Source organism: Watersipora subatra, chromosome 1 (assembly GCF_963576615.1).
Source record: "Watersipora subatra chromosome 1, tzWatSuba1.1, whole genome shotgun sequence".
NCBI classification, from domain to species: domain Eukaryota; kingdom Metazoa; phylum Bryozoa; class Gymnolaemata; order Cheilostomatida; family Watersiporidae; genus Watersipora; species Watersipora subatra.
In genome coordinates, this window is record NC_088708.1 from 19,349,226 (window position 1) to 19,367,205 (window position 17,980).

At 39.7% G+C, this 17,980-nt stretch overlaps 1 protein-coding gene across 1 annotated transcript in view; it reads left to right on the forward strand.

Annotated features, from left to right (window-relative positions):
- Positions 1 to 7,950: 7,950 nt before the first annotated feature.
- LOC137395283 (NAD(+) hydrolase SARM1-like) overlaps positions 7,951 to 17,980 on the forward strand; it is a 56,852-nt gene continuing 46,822 nt past the window's right edge. Inside the window, exon 1 of the mRNA XM_068082164.1 lies at positions 7,951 to 8,084. Coding sequence (XP_067938265.1) covers positions 8,072 to 8,084 — 13 coding nt within the window. The 5' untranslated portion in view covers positions 7,951 to 8,071. The remainder of the gene's footprint in view (positions 8,085 to 17,980) is intronic.

A 17,980-nucleotide genomic window follows, 5' to 3' on the forward strand; every position in this document is an offset into this window, starting at 1 on the left:
TGCCTCGGGTTTGCTATAACGCCTAGCCAACCTTTTAAAAACTTGTTTCACACTGATTTGAGGAGAAAGACCGAGTGATGCCATTTTCAAAAGTGGTCTCTTACATACTTGCGCGTATAGTGGTCATAGAAAACTGGCTCGTATCTCAAAGATTACTCGTAAATCAAGAAAAAAAACTTGCTCGAAACTCTGCTTGTATCTCAATTTTTTCATATGTTGGAACACTCTCATATGCCGAGGTATGACTGCACATGATTCTCACTATGAATGAGCTCAGGTGTATACAACTCCTAAGATTGATAGGTTACTTATAATAACACCAAACATCCTCTATACATGTTCTACTGCTCTCAAGTGCATTGAGGATATGGATAAAGTTCAGCTTATGATCTTCATTCTCCTCTATGTAACTCTTCCTCTAATTGAGCTGACTGAACGTTTGAGGCATTAAATTCTGCATATGCCCTTTCCTATAAATGTAATCCTTGCAATGTACAATAAATCTGGTATTCATTATTATCAGTACATTATATATCTCTGTCATTATACATCAGGTTGATTATAGTGTGCATGTACCTTATTCACTTGTCTTTGTACAGATTACCACTAGGGTGAAATTGGTCTCACCTAACGACTCATATATAAATATATATATTCTTTCATATATAAATATATGTGTGTGTATATATATACATGTTTGATTGTCTGTATATATATTTCTCAAAGTACGTCGTCTGTGGATCTGTCATTCCAATTATAGCACACGCTGATTACTTTACCGATGCGGTCACGCGTTACGATGCCGCTGTTGAGAAATATTTTTTGTAAGGTTCGATTACTATATCTGGTGTCAAGGCCAACTCTTCTCGCACAGCCAATTATATTGTCTCCCTATCAATTAAAAGATCTGTATCTATTATCTATCGCGGTATGTATTAAAAGATATTCGTCGCTGAACTCGCCATGGCGAGTTATCCATTATCCATTATCAGGTATCCATTATAATAAAAACGATTCGTGAAATTATGTTAAAAGTTTGAAGTTTACTAAAATACATACTAAAACTTCCTTCAAGTATGTGTTTAGTAAACTAAATTCATTTAAGTTAGATTCAGCGTTTATGTTACACGTCTGTCTCGAAGGTAAGAACTTTTCACGTAGTACATTGTAATGTTATATTATCTTGGAGATCATAACCACCAAAAGCCCTAAAGTCATTGTAGGTACTTCTAGTTACAAAGGTTAACGTAGTATTTTGGTACTATTTTTAATGATGATGATTTTTACCAGGAGGTAATTGCATTAGATGACTGGGTTTCTATACCACTTTCTGTGCGTCTATAGCTTGAGATATTTTTACATGCTAACACTAAAACGAACTGAAATCACATAATTGTATACCAAGTAATTTTTTATTGCAGTCGTACTGAAATAGACTATACTAAGCCATTACTTGCTAATGATTTTACATTTAAATACCTCTACATTTTTATTTTCCCTTTTAATATATTTCAACGAAACACTTTTTTCGAGTTATGAAATATTGAACTTACAGTTGTTTGAAAACCTTTACAGTTGCTTTATTTTCTCTCTTAATTTATTTCAACTACACAAAGCACTTCTCTTATGATATGTAGTTTGAAAGTTAGAATGGCAAGTGTTGTTATATGTTAAATACAAATCAATTTTCTGTCGAAGGATGTTTTTATTACTTGGGCAACGCCAAGTAGTACAGCTAGTATATAGTCTGTCATCGTCTGTCTATCGTTCATCTGTCTGTCATTCGTCTGTCCTGATATAGCTGGTAAAGTTTTAGCAACGGAAAATCACCTTCATCTTGGATTAAAACTCATGACATTCAAATTGCAAGTCTATTAACAATGCAACCACAAGGCTAAGCCACTCTTATTACATCCATGGCTCCTGTCGTATGCTGTATAATGCTCGCACTGAATATGCACATTTCACTATTAATTAATATATAGTGTGCCCTCGGGCCACGGTGACCCTGTTAAAAGATTTTTTTGCCTCACTTTGTGGAATACAATGTTTTTTTTGACAAATTTTTTCCGATTGAGGCTACGACGAGAACGATGTTTTTCTGACTTTTTCCCGCCATACGATACTAACAAAAATGTCTCCCAAAATTAAAATTTCGCAGTCAGCATACTGATTACGACGAAATAACAAAAATTCTGATATGCTATTCGCCGAAATGCCTCCCACAACACCTGAAAGAGACATAAAATGCTCACTTTCTCAGTTTAGCATCATTCGTTACAAGTTACAGTAAACTAAAAATTTACTGTAACTTGTAACGAAATTCGAAAATAGATACCCTACAGGATTAAATTATTTGCGGAGTTAAATTTTGCAAAAAATTGTCTTTTTTTGCATATTCGCGGATTAAATTATTCGCGGATGAACACATTCGTGAATAAATTAATCCGTGAAAGCAGCTAGCAATAGAGTAAAGCCTTCACGTGCATATACCACGTGTTTAGGTTTCTATTTAGCTGAAAAATTTATGTCGATCAGCTAAGCTATAAATTTTTGGCTGCATCCAGAGGTTTTCATAAATGTTCATCGATTTGGAGGCCTTTGGTGAACCGACGATTGTGGTAAGTTATGAGTTTTTTCAATGTAGAGAACTGCAGGAGATATTTTTTCGATGATGATGATGTGCCGAATTTCGAATAACTTGTGACAACCTTGAATAATTTTGTAAAGAAGTGTGATGCATTGGCAATGGGCTTAACTCAAAGCCCCAGCGATGATTTTAAAAGAGTTTGGAACTCAGCTACGTTTACTAACTCTGCCTATCGGCTAGTTTTTAATTTGAGGCAATAGTTATTCTCCCTTGTATTAAAAATAAGACTGATAATTCGCGGGTTTTAATCATTCGCGAAATTGACTGCACGCGAACTTGCGAGTTATTAAATCTATCGAATAATTTCATCCTGTAGGTTAAGTTATAAAATTTTAGCCTGGCAAAGTTGAAACTTTGTTCAGTAAAATGCATATTAAAACTTAACTTTAAGTATGCATTTAGTAAGCTAAATTTGTTTAAGTTAAATTCAACGTTTATGTTAAAGCGTATACGTAGGTACGTCTGTTTATGGTATGTCTGTTTTAAAGGTAAGAACTCCCCACCGTACATATTGCACGTAGTGCATTGTATTGTTACATTTTCTTGCAGATAAAAACCCATTAATACACTAAAGTTACTGTAGGTAGCTATAATTGCTAAGGTTAACATATAGTGTTGTTACTGAGTCTTAATATGTACAGTACGTATTTAAAATTTTGATAATTTTTACTAGGGAGTGTTTGCATTAAATAATTACTATGAGTTTCTATACTACTCCATACAATATTTCCGCTTTATGATGTCAAAACTGAAGCGAAATAAAATCATATAATCGTATACCAAATTATTTTTCATTGTAATCATAGCAAAACAGACTTTATTTAGCAATTACTTGCTAATGATTTCACATTTACATTCAAACACCTTTACAGTTGTTTTTTTCTTAATTTTTTTTAACAAAACGCTCTTTTCATGATATGAAATTTAAAACTTACAGTTGTTTGGAAAAGTTTGAAAACCTTTACAGTTGTTTTATTTTTTCTCTCTTAATTTATTTGAACTGCACAAAACACTTTTCTCATGGTATGAAGTTTGAACGTTACAATGGTAACTGTTGTTATATCTTGAATAAATTTGCTGTGTAAAGCCTTTTTTTATTACCCTGGTAATGCCAAGCATTCCTCTAGTATATATGTGTGTGTGTGTGCGCGCGCGCGTGTGCGTGCGGATGCATGTGTGTATGTGTACATATATATAGAACTCAGCATTCAGCCTTATGAGGGGATACACTACCTCTTCGAAACGAACAGTAGATCAAAGCTAAGCACACTAATCTTCAGACTATCATAGATTCAGCTTCGTACTTAGCGTAGAGCACTCTTTTATTAGCTTTACTTCAGTAATCAATAATTAATAGTAATAATTACTTAATTAGTTATAGCAGTATATATTATATATATTGTATATGTATATACATTTATGTATATACAATATACAATTTTATGTATATAATAATATTAATGTGTGTATATATAATAATTAATATTAATGTATGTTTAATATAATAATTTATGTATATAATAATATAATATTTATGTATATAATAATATAATATTTATGTATATAATAATATAATATATATGTATATATATAATCTGTTCATCCTTTCATGAATGGATGAATCATTCATCAGTTTTACCTGATGAATGGTAATAACAACCATGAAACTTTAAATAGTAAATTTTTTTTTACGTTTACACTTCTTAACTCTTTTGTTACCGAATTTATTTCTAGCTTTGACCAAATTTTTTTTCTATTCACACAAGTTTTGACATAACGTCACTAATTTTGTGATAACTTGAGATCAACTTGAGAACTAGAAGAACTTGAGAACTGTGATAACAAAGATTTTACAAACTTTCCCAACAATATTTTGCCAGCAATTTCGATAGTAATGTCTTGACTGTCGCCATAATATTTGGTTACCATTACAGTTTTCCTCATGAAATACATGCACTAGAAGATTCAGAATCACTTGATATAGAGTTACTGGAGTCCCAATAGCTAAGAATGATAGAAGCTTCTACAGCTGCAAATGATGATGATTCTTTTTTGTCCGTGCTTTTTCAGCGATGAACTTTCTGTTTGATAATCAGTGAGCAGTTGTAAGAGGCCTGCTGATTAGTCTATGTCGTTAGCAACAAGCTTGTTTTCATGGAGACCAGATCATATTGGTCTATCTGAAGCGGAAGCTGAGTAGTTATAAATAAACTAACGCACCGTCTAAAAGCCGATGCATCGGCTTCCGGCCGCAAAAAGAAGATAACCCAAGCCGATACATCGGCTTGCAGTAGTTAAAGAGTTAATACATTTTATATAAATGCTCTATTTTAATAATGAGTACTCTGCTTCTAGTGAACTGCAACCTTCTTCGTCAGTATATATATGTACTAGCTGTACCACCCGGCGTTGCCTGGGTAATAAAAAGTCTATGGACAGAAAATTGATTTGTCTTTAACAGATAACAACATTTACTATTCTAACTTTCAAACTACATATCATGAGATAAGTGTTTCTGTAGTTGAAATAAATTAGGAGAGAAAACAAAGTCTGTAAAAGTTTTCAAACTGTAACTTTCAAAATTTATATCATGAGGGAATGATTTTGTGCAGAGCAAGTTGTTTTCTTTGGAGGTATTAGACAATTTGTAACTTCTGAGAATACATGTATTTAACAGATTAATAAAAAAGTGTGACAGAATATGGTAGTATTTTGTGATTGAAATTTTATTAGAACAATGTCTGCCACAAATGGTTGAATCAAAAACTAATATTAATAAGAAAGGTTGGAAACTAAGTAATAATAGGTAACAGTGATAGGACAATGAATAATGGTTAAACTTCAAACAGATATTAAACTCAAATTATGTTTAAAAAATGCAAGTTGTAATAAAAGTGATAACGCAACAAACTGTAAAACTTGTATTATAAACTTCAAAAGTTATACAAAGTTTATAAATGTAATAAGAGAATGTAAATCTACCTATCTATATATATATTTCTCAAAGTCCGTGTGTCGTCGTCGGAAATCATAGATGTATGTAAATATAAGAGAGTAAGGAATAACTGATACTAACAATAATTCTTACAGATAATATTACATTAATCTTACAAATGATTGTTGTAAAATGTGAAAATAATTACGAATTACTAATTGGTTAGGTTTAGAAGGAAAAATGTGTAAGCTAATAAATAAAGTGAGCACTGAGAGAAAATCTTTTAAAGCACGCATTTCACGAACAAAACATTTGGCTGTTGAGGAAAGGAAATAGCGCTTGTTACTATACTATATCGCTATTAAAATAAACGCTAATTAACAAAATGAATAACATTTAACAAAATAAAAACAACTGAAAAGGTTTTCAAAATTTTTCAAACAACTGTAACTTTCAAACTTCATATCATGAGGAAAAGGTTCTCAAACCACTGTAAATTTAAAAGTTCATAACTTTCAGCTTTTGATAACGTACAGTTCAACCTATTCTAGCGGAACTTTTCTAGCGTTGCTAACCAAGTTTTTTGAGATCCGAAACAATTTTTCCCATTAAAATAAAATTATGCAAATTTTAATCCGTTCCAAGATGAGGAAACAATAATGAAACAGCAAAAAATGCAACAGATATTTGCATCAAAAATCGTAGGAAAAAGAAAATATAAACAGCAATGGCCTGTTTACTTTACATCTTTAACTTAACAACTGTAACTTTCAAACTTCATATCATGAGGAAAAGGTTTTGTGCAGGAGAACTAAATTAAAAATAAATAAAAGAACTGTAAATGTTTTCAAACCACTGTAAACTTAAAAGTTCATAACTTTCAGCGACGTATAGCTTAGTTTATGTTATGGATCATAATCGTTCCAAAAGGTTGTTATGTGTTACCTGTTAGGTTACGTTATGTGTTAGGTTGTTGTAGCGTTGCTAACCGAGTTTTTCGAGATCCAAACAATTTTTCACATTAAAATAAAATTATATAGATTTTAATCCGTTCCAAGATGAGGAAAAACTTAGGTAAATTCGTAGATATATTTCGGTAAAGTATATTTTCAACATTTTACACCATAAGATGTACTGTATACTGCATACTATAAATGGAAACGGGTGTATATAGATCGCGTTTAATTTTAATAAATTGTTTTATATTTATGTTGGTGGAAAAAGAAAGCAAAAGTAAACATTTCGTATGTTTGGCTTTTAAAACATCTAAAGCATTAAAGGTTAAAATACAATGCTAAAAATATGAAACAGATAGTTACATCAAAAATCGTAGGAAAAAGAAAATATAAACAGCAATGGCCTGTTTACTTTACATCTTTAAAGGAGACTCGTCATCCAAAACAATTTAGAGTAACTCAACTGGAAGGGTTAACTCCCTAACAAATTTCTTCGGTAGAGGAGGCGTCGTCCCACATGGTTTCTCCCTGTTTGTAAAAAATTTAAGAAGCGTAAAATGCCTATTTGTTTCCTAGCGTTTCCGGAGCTTTTCTAATTGCAATGCGCATGCTCCAGTTTAGTCGAGAACCGAATTTATGTTCGAGCTCCGAGGCAAACAAATCTCAAAATATTTGGTAAAAACCTAAGGCTAAAATAATTAGAACGCACACGGTGTTGTATTTTATATGCAAACCCTGCAAATCACTATGGTGTAATAGCTCAGTGGTAGAGCAGACAGATAAATCCTTCGTCGATGAAAGAGTCGTTGTGAGTTCGAATCCATCGGATAGCATAAAATCAAGATTTTAAGATCTATAGCCGGATTTCCGGCAGACATACGACATACGGACTTTGAGAAATATATATATAGATATATATATGTATATATATTTGAATTTACTAACAGCTGTGCGCTTTTTATATTATATATTATAGTGTACTTCACTCTACACTCAGTTCGTTGAATGCTTGTTCTTTCTTGTTCTTCAGGAAGCTAGTGTTTTTAAACATTCAAACAATAATATATATTCAGCTATTGCAATGGCATTTGTAGATTTATAATATTTGATTTAAAGATAAATCTACTTGAAGTTTATATTGCACTCTGATCTGCAGACTAATCACTAATTACATTGCAATTAGCCTCTAACCTCTATCTCCATCACTATTCACCCTTTCCTCTCGCATGATAGCATAATTGTCTGTGGATAGACATTGACGAAGATCTACAGGTTTCATATTGACAATTATTGCATTTCTTCTCGGTGAAATAGTAGACCCAAAAACTTCTTTCGTTATTCGTTGAATGGCAGGTTGATGCATGCATGAGAAAAACACCCGCTGTGATCATGGATGGTATTTCAACAAATAACAAGACAGTAGCTGGTTCTCCAAAGCCTTTAGCTGGCAGGAGTAGCTCTGATGCTGCCACTCGTCTTGCCTCTCGTGTTGTTGACCTGGCTGAACATGATGACTTGTTAGTTACTAGAATGCCAACCACTGGTGAGTGAAGCTTAGTGTGATGCTCAGTGAATTTGTTTGACCGCTTAAAGGTCTGTGCAAACTATCGCTCAAATCAACGATTAGCTGTGCGATTGACCGCAACGATCGGCTGCTATGATGTCATCTTGCGATGAGCGATCAACGTCATTGCTGCTAGCGACGATGTGATGGACTTTCAACATGTTGATCTTTGACAGTGATGATCGCAACTATAAGCATCTTGATTGGCTGTTTGTTGACCGCATCGGATCCAATTTCAACAGTTGTGAAGATCGATGTCAATTCATATTCGCAAGCATGGCGAAGAACTACATTTGTGATAAATTAAGTATTCAGATAATTAAAAGATAACAAAAGGACCTGCGATATTAGTAATACAATTTTGTGATTTCTAATTGTTTGTTGGTTAGCAGTCACCTACAGCTAATCGCTCAGTGTGTAAACCTTAAACCATAACTGCCATGTACAGCTTTACCGTTTTTGCTAGATAAATCAGACATGCTGATTCTAATTTTATACTCAAAATAAAGATTGGCCCACTAACTTTCAAAGTCTTGAAGGCTTTTTACAGCGTTTCAATATCGGTCCCGCAAACAACACTATCGACACAACAAGCTCCGCCCATAAATATGTGACGTATGCTAGTTTTTTAGGAACGGAAGTCGGGGATGTTTAGTCTGATTTAGAATGATAGAGATGGTTGTCCTAAAACCCATTATTATCTAAATCCAGCTTTCAAAATAATCTCAGTCATTTATGAAAAGTAGATACGCTATTTAACATTGCTCGTAGCTTGTTACAGGATGTTTAATAGGCTGAACGCAGGGAAAAATTAGCTCAAAAAAGCGCAATTTTATCACAAGCTAGCGTTGTTATTCCGCTCTTTTGAGCTCATTTTTCTCATGTGCGCGGGCCGTTACCTCGTTACAACTTTTCAAGGCCTATGCACAATATCCCTCAAATCAATGTTTAGCTGTCCGATTGGTCCCAACATTTACATCAACATCATTAAAGGAACACAATGTGCAAAATGAAACTCTAAGAGGATTTTTCAGTTCGTTTACTAGCAGCATGTTCGATCATGACTCGTCTGCTGACTGCAAGTATTCATAGTCTATAACTGTTGGTCGTTGGCCTGCGCTGCTGCATTCACTCGAGTATGCTGACTGAAAGTATTCATAGTCTATAACTGTTGGTCGTTGGCCTGCGCTGCTGCATTCGCTCGAGTATGCTGACTGCAAGTATTCATAGTCTATAGCTGTTGGTCGTTGGCCTGCGCTGCTGCATTCGCTCGAGTATGCTGACTGCAAGTATTCATAGTCTATAGCTGTTGGTCATTGGCCTGCGCTGCTGCATTCGCTCGAGTATGCTGACTGCAAGTATTCATAGTCTATAGCTGTTGGTCGTTGGCCTGCGCTGCTGCATTCGCTCGAGTATGCTGACTGCAAGTATTCATAGTCTATAGCTGTTGGTCGTTGGCCTGCGCTGCTGCATTCGCTCGAGTATGCTGACTGGAAGTATTCATAGTCTATAGCTGTTGGTCCTTGGCCTGCGCTGCTGCATTCGCTCGAGTATGCTGACTGCAAGTATTCATAGTCTATAGCTGTTGGTCGTTGGCCTGCGCTGCTGCATTCGCTCGAGTATGCTGACTGCAAGTATTCATAGTCTATAGCTGTTGGTCGTTGGCCTGCGCTGCTGCATTCGCTCGAGTATGCTGACTGGAAGTATTCATAGTCTATAGCTGTTGGTCCTTGGCCTGCGCTGCTGCATTCACTCGAGTATGCTGACTGCAAGTATTCATAGTCTATAACTGTTGGTCGTTGGCCTGCGCTGCTGCATTCGCTCGAGTATGCTGACTGCAAGTATTCATAGTCTATAGCTGTTGGTCGTTGGCCTGCGCTGCTGCATTCGCTCGAGTATGCTGACTGCAAGTATTCATAGTCTATAGCTGTTGGTCATTGGCCTGCGCTGCTGCATTCGCTCGAGTATGCTGACTGCAAGTATTCATAGTCTATAGCTGTTGGTCGTTGGCCTGCGCTGCTGCATTCGCTCGAGTATGCTGACTGCAAGTATTCATAGTCTATAGCTGTTGGTCGTTGGCCTGCGCTGCTGCATTCGCTCGAGTATGCTGACTGGAAGTATTCATAGTCTATAGCTGTTGGTCCTTGGCCTGCGCTGCTGCATTCGCTCGAGTATGCTGACTGCAAGTATTCATAGTCTATAGCTGTTGGTCGTTGGCCTGCGCTGCTGCATTCGCTCGAGTATGCTGACTGCAAGTATTCATAGTCTATAGCTGTTGGTCGTTGGCCTGCGCTGCTGCATTCGCTCGAGTATGCTGACTGGAAGTATTCATAGTCTATAGCTGTTGGTCCTTGGCCTGCGCTGCTGCATTCGCTCGAGTATGCTGACTGCAAGTATTCATAGTCTATAACTGTTGGTCGTTGGCCTGCGCTGCTGCATTCGCTCGAGTATGCTGACTGCAAGTATTCATAGTCTATAGCTGTTGGTCATTGGCCTGCGCTGCTGCATTCGCTCGAGTATGCTGACTGCAAGTATTCATAGTCTATAGCTGTTGGTCGTTGGCCTGCGCTGCTGCATTCGCTCGAGTATGCTGACTGCAAGTATTCATAGTCTATAGCTGTTGGTCGTTGGCCTGCGCTGCTGCATTCGCTCGAGTATGCTGACTGCAAGTATTCATAGTCTATAGCTGTTGGTCATTGGCCTGCGCTGCTGCATTCGCTCGAGTATGCTGACTGCAAGTATTCATAGTCTATAGCTGTTGGTCGTTGGCCTGCGCTGCTGCATTCGCTCGAGTATGCTGACTGCAAGTATTCATAGTCTATAGCTGTTGGTCGTTGGCCTGCGCTGCTGCATTCGCTCGAGTATGCTGACTGGAAGTATTCATAGTCTATAGCTGTTGGTCCTTGGCCTGCGCTGCTGCATTCGCTCGAGTATGCTGACTGCAAGTATTCATAGTCTATAGCTGTTGGTCGTTGGCCTGCGCTGCTGCATTCGCTCGAGTATGCTGACTGCAAGTATTCATAGTCTATAGCTGTTGGTCGTTGGCCTGCGCTGCTGCATTCGCTCGAGTATGCTGACTGCAAGTATTCATAGTCTATAGCTGTTGGTCGTTGGCCTGCGCTGCTGCATTCGCTCGAGTATGCTGACTGCAAGTATTCATAGTCTATAACTGTTGGTCGTTGGCCTGCGCTGCTGCATTCGCTCGAGTATGCTGACTGGAAGTATTCATAGTCTATAGCTGTTGGTCATTGGCCTGCGCTGCTGCATTCGCTCGAGTATGCTGACTGCAAGTATTCATAGTCTATAGCTGTTGGTCGTTGGCCTGCGCTGCTGCATTCGCTCGAGTATGCTGACTGCAAGTATTCATAGTCTATAGCTGTTGGTCATTGGCCTGCGCTGCTGCATTCGCTCGAGTATGCTGACTGCAAGTATTCATAGTCTATAGCTGTTGGTCATTGGCCTGCGCTGCTGCATTCGCTCGAGTATGCTGACTGCAAGTATTCATAGTCTATAGCTGTTGGTCATTGGCCTGCGCTGCTGCATTCGCTCGAGTATGCTGACTGCAAGTATTCATAGTCTATAGCTGTTGGTCGTTGGCCTGCGCTGCTGCATTCACTGGAGTATGCTGACTGCAAGTATTCATAGTCTATAGCTGTTGGTCATTGGCCTGCGCTGCTGCATTCACTCGAGTATGCTGACTGCAAGTATTCATAGTCTATAGCTGTTGGTCATTGGCCTGCGCTGCTGCATTCACTCGAGTATGCTGACTGCAAGTATTCATAGTCTATAGCTGTTGGTCATTGGCCTGCGCTGCTGCATTCACTCGAGTATGCTGACTGCAAGTATTCATAGTCTATAACTGTTGGTCGTTGGCCTGCGCTGCTGCATTCGCTCGAGTATGCTGACTGCAAGTATTCATAGTCTATAGCTGTTGGTCGTTGGCCTGCGCTGCTGCATTCGCTCGAGTATGCTGACTGGAAGTATTCATAATCTATAACTGTTGGTCGTTGGCCTGCGCTGCTGCATTCACTGGAGTATGCTGACTGCAAGTATTCATAGTCTATAGCTGTTGGTCATTGGCCTGCGTTGCTGCATTCACTCGAGTATGCTGACTGCAAGTATTCATAGTCTATAACTGTTGGTCATTGGCCTGCGCTGCTGCATTCACTGGAGTATGCTGACTGCAAGTATTCATAGTCTATAGCTGTTGGTCATTGGCCTGCGCTGCTGCATTCACTGGAGTATGCTGACTGCAAGTATTCATAGTCTATAACTGTTGGTCGTTGGCCTGCGCTGCTGCATTCACTGGAGTATGCTGACTGCAAGTATTCATAGTCTATAGCTGTTGGTCATTGGCCTGCGCTGCTGCATTCACTGGAGTATGCTGACTGGAAGTATTCATAGTCTATAGCTGTTGGTCGTTGGCCTGCGCTGCTGCATTCGCTCGAGTATGCTGACTGCAAGTATTCATAGTCTATAGCTGTTGGTCATTGGCCTGCGCTGCTGCATTCGCTCGAGTATGCTGACTGCAAGTATTCATAGTCTATAACTGTTGGTCATTGGCCTGCGCTGCTGCATTCACTGGAGTATGCTGACTGCAAGTATTCATAGTCTATAGCTGTTGGTCATTGGCCTGCGCTGCTGCATTCACTGGAGTATGCTGACTGCAAGTATTCATAGTCTATAGCTGTTGGTCATTGGCCTGCGCTGCTGCATTCACTCGAGTATGCTGACTGGAAGTATTCATAGTCTATAGCTGTTGGTCGTTGGCCTGCGCTGCTGCATTCGCTCGAGTATGCTGACTGCAAGTATTCATAGTCTATAGCTGTTGGTCATTGGCCTGCGCTGCTGCATTCGCTCGAGTATGCTGACTGCAAGTATTCATAGTCTATAACTGTTGGTCGTTGGCCTGCGCTGCTGCATTCACTGGAGTATGCTGACTGCAAGTATTCATAGTCTATAGCTGTTGGTCATTGGCCTGCGCTGCTGCATTCACTGGAGTATGCTGACTGGAAGTATTCATAGTCTATAGCTGTTGGTCGTTGGCCTGCGCTGCTGCATTCGCTCGAGTATGCTGACTGCAAGTATTCATAGTCTATAGCTGTTGGTCATTGGCCTGCGCTGCTGCATTCGCTCGAGTATGCTGACTGCAAGTATTCATAGTCTATAACTGTTGGTCATTGGCCTGCGCTGCTGCATTCACTGGAGTATGCTGACTGCAAGTATTCATAGTCTATAGCTGTTGGTCATTGGCCTGCGCTGCTGCATTCACTGGAGTATGCTGACTGCAAGTATTCATAGTCTATAGCTGTTGGTCATTGGCCTGCGCTGCTGCATTCACTCGAGTATGCTGACTGGAAGTATTCATAGTCTATAACTGTTGGTCGTTGGCCTGCGCTGCTGCATTCGCTCGAGTATGCTGACTGCAAGTATTCATAGTCTATAGCTGTTGGTCATTGGCCTGCGCTGCTGCATTCGCTCGAGTATGCTGACTGCAAGTATTCATAGTCTATAGCTGTTGGTCATTGGCCTGCGCTGCTGCATTCGCTCGAGTATGCTGACTGCAAGTATTCATAGTCTATAGCTGTTGGTCATTGGCCTGCGCTGCTGCATTCGCTCGAGTATGCTGACTGCAAGTATTCATAGTCTATAGCTGTTGGTCATTGGCCTGCGCTGCTGCATTCACTGGAGTATGCTGACTGGAAGTATTCATAGTCTATAGCTGTTGGTCGTTGGCCTGCGCTGCTGCATTCGCTCGAGTATGCTGACTGCAAGTATTCATAGTCTATAGCTGTTGGTCATTGGCCTGCGCTGCTGCATTCGCTCGAGTATGCTGACTGCAAGTATTCATAGTCTATAACTGTTGGTCATTGGCCTGCGCTGCTGCATTCACTGGAGTATGCTGACTGCAAGTATTCATAGTCTATAGCTGTTGGTCATTGGCCTGCGCTGCTGCATTCACTCGAGTATGCTGACTGGAAGTATTCATAGTCTATAACTGTTGGTCGTTGGCCTGCGCTGCTGCATTCGCTCGAGTATGCTGACTGCAAGTATTCATAGTCTATAGCTGTTGGTCATTGGCCTGCGCTGCTGCATTCGCTCGAGTATGCTGACTGCAAGTATTCATAGTCTATAGCTGTTGGTCATTGGCCTGCGCTGCTGCATTCGCTCGAGTATGCTGACTGCAAGTATTCATAGTCTATAGCTGTTGGTCATTGGCCTGCGCTGCTGCATTCGCTCGAGTATGCTGACTGCAAGTATTCATAGTCTATAGCTGTTGGTCATTGGCCTGCGCTGCTGCATTCACTGGAGTATGCTGACTGGAAGTATTCATAGTCTATAGCTGTTGGTCGTTGGCCTGCGCTGCTGCATTCGCTCGAGTATGCTGACTGCAAGTATTCATAGTCTATAGCTGTTGGTCATTGGCCTGCGCTGCTGCATTCGCTCGAGTATGCTGACTGCAAGTATTCATAGTCTATAACTGTTGGTCATTGGCCTGCGCTGCTGCATTCACTGGAGTATGCTGACTGCAAGTATTCATAGTCTATAGCTGTTGGTCATTGGCCTGCGCTGCTGCATTCACTGGAGTATGCTGACTGGAAGTATTCATAGTCTATAGCTGTTGGTCGTTGGCCTGCGCTGCTGCATTCGCTCGAGTATGCTGACTGCAAGTATTCATAGTCTATAGCTGTTGGTCATTGGCCTGCGCTGCTGCATTCGCTCGAGTATGCTGACTGCAAGTATTCATAGTCTATAACTGTTGGTCATTGGCCTGCGCTGCTGCATTCACTGGAGTATGCTGACTGCAAGTATTCATAGTCTATAGCTGTTGGTCATTGGCCTGCGCTGCTGCATTCACTGGAGTATGCTGACTGGAAGTATTCATAGTCTATAGCTGTTGGTCGTTGGCCTGCGCTGCTGCATTCGCTCGAGTATGCTGACTGCAAGTATTCATAGTCTATAGCTGTTGGTCATTGGCCTGCGCTGCTGCATTCGCTCGAGTATGCTGACTGCAAGTATTCATAGTCTATAACTGTTGGTCATTGGCCTGCGCTGCTGCATTCACTGGAGTATGCTGACTGCAAGTATTCATAGTCTATAGCTGTTGGTCATTGGCCTGCGCTGCTGCATTCACTGGAGTATGCTGACTGCAAGTATTCATAGTCTATAGCTGTTGGTCATTGGCCTGCGCTGCTGCATTCGCTCGAGTATGCTGACTGGAAGTATTCATAGTCTATAGCTGTTGGTCGTTGGCCTGCGCTGCTGCATTCGCTCGAGTATGCTGACTGCAAGTATTCATAGTCTATAGCTGTTGGTCATTGGCCTGCGCTGCTGCATTCGCTCGAGTATGCTGACTGCAAGTATTCATAGTCTATAACTGTTGGTCATTGGCCTGCGCTGCTGCATTCACTGGAGTATGCTGACTGCAAGTATTCATAGTCTATAGCTGTTGGTCGTTGGCCTGCGCTGCTGCATTCGCTCGAGTATGCTGACTGCAAGTATTCATAGTCTATAACTGTTGGTCATTGGCCTGCGCTGCTGCATTCACTGGAGTATGCTGACTGCAAGTATTCATAGTCTATAGCTGTTGGTCATTGGCCTGCGCTGCTGCATTCGCTCGAGTATGCTGACTGCAAGTATTCATAGTCTATAACTGTTGGTCATTGGCCTGCGCTGCTGCATTCACTGGAGTATGCTGACTGCAAGTATTCATAGTCTATAGCTGTTGGTCATTGGCCTGCGCTGCTGCATTCGCTCGAGTATGCTGACTGCAAGTATTCATAGTCTATAGCTGTTGGTCATTGGCCTGCGCTGCTGCATTCACTGGAGTATGCTGACTGGAAGTATTCATAGTCTATAGCTGTTGGTCGTTGGCCTGCGCTGCTGCATTCGCTCGAGTATGCTGACTGCAAGTATTCATAGTCTATAGCTGTTGGTCATTGGCCTGCGCTGCTGCATTCGCTCGAGTATGCTGACTGCAAGTATTCATAGTCTATAACTGTTGGTCATTGGCCTGCGCTGCTGCATTCACTGGAGTATGCTGACTGCAAGTATTCATAGTCTATAGCTGTTGGTCATTGGCCTGCGCTGCTGCATTCACTGGAGTATGCTGACTGCAAGTATTCATAGTCTATAGCTGTTGGTCATTGGCCTGCGCTGCTGCATTCACTCGAGTGTGCTGACTGCAAGTATTCATAGTCTATAACTGCTGGTCGTTGGCCTGCGCTGCTGCATTCACTCGAGTATGCTGACTGCAAGTATTCATAGTCTATAGCTGTTGGTCATTGGCCTGCGCTGCTGCATTCACTGGAGTATGCTGACTGCAAGTATTCATAGTCTATAGCTGTTGGTCATTGGCCTGCGCTGCTGCATTCACTGGAGTATGCTGACTGCAAGTATTCATAGTCTATAGCTGTTGGTCATTGGCCTGCGCTGCTGCATTCGCTGGAGTATGCTGACTGCAAGTATTCATAGTCTATAGCTGTTGGTCATTGGCCTGCGCTGCTGCATTCGCTGGAGTATGCTGACTGCAAGTATTCATAGTCTATAGCTGTTGGTCATTGGCCTGCGCTGCTGCATTCGCTGGAGTATGCTGACTGCAAGTATTCATAGTCTATAGCTGTTGGTCATTGGCCTGCGCTGCTGCATTCACTGGAGTATGCTGACTGCAAGTATTCATAGTCTATAGCTGTTGGTCATTGGCCTGCGCTGCTGCATTCGCTGGAGTATGCTGACTGCAAGTATTCATAGTCTATAGCTGTTGGTCATTGGCCTGCGCTGCTGCATTCGCTGGAGTATGCTGAACGATTATAAATTATTCTATGAGAAGTTTATTTCGATTAAAACAAAACTGTCTGCCCTGTCAAAATGTTCGTAACCTTACTACTGTCATACCTCTTTTAAGTATTGATTATTTATAAAGAAAGTGAGGCCTATTTGATGACTTGAAGCTGGGAAGGCTCGACACTGAAAGGAAATAATAATTTACAAGTGACCCAATTTAACAACACTGCTTGACGGAAAGTAACTATACCATAACTGGCACAATAAAAACATTAAGTAAGCATAACCCTGCCCAAAAGAAATAATATTTTTGATGATGTTGTGAAAAGGCTACCTGTTAAAACTGAAACCTTTCTCAAATTTTAATGCGGTCTAAGATCAATCAGCTAGTTACCACTCATTGTCACGCAGTCATTTTGATGTTTCTCTTGGAGAAATTCTAATATACAACTGACTCAACTGATACTATTGAATAATCTCATAAGTATACAAATTTATTATTTTAATCACAAAGTCATCATCGCTGTAAACCACTGTAGAAGATAAAAAAAACTTTACACAAACATTTATGCTATTTTTTTATGTAAAACATTTTTATGCTTCATTCTGTACAATTTACACCTAACATCTTATTCAATAAAATTAAATCACAAAACTAAAGAACAATAGTATAACAACATTATTAAATATATATTATTATTACACATATTAATATTATACATATGTATACAACATTATTATATATATATTATTTAAACATAATTTTGTAACAATCGAGTGACAAGAAGTGTCTAACGCTGCTGCAGTTAAAATCAATAATTTTAGCTAATGGTGAGCTCACCACTTATTAAATCATGGAATCTTTTACACACAATTTAATTGAGTGAAGTTTGGAAAAATTTTGAGCTTTGAAAGTTCTTTCAAGTTTGTAGTATTAGTTTGAATATATAGTAATAGAATTTATCTTCAACTCGTGTTTGTCACTCAAAACTTAATGTCAAGAAAATACTTAAAGGTTAACTTGCAACAAAATTCACATTACAGGTATTTGGTATCAAAAGATTCACTATGCCTTACTCTGCTGTTTTGTA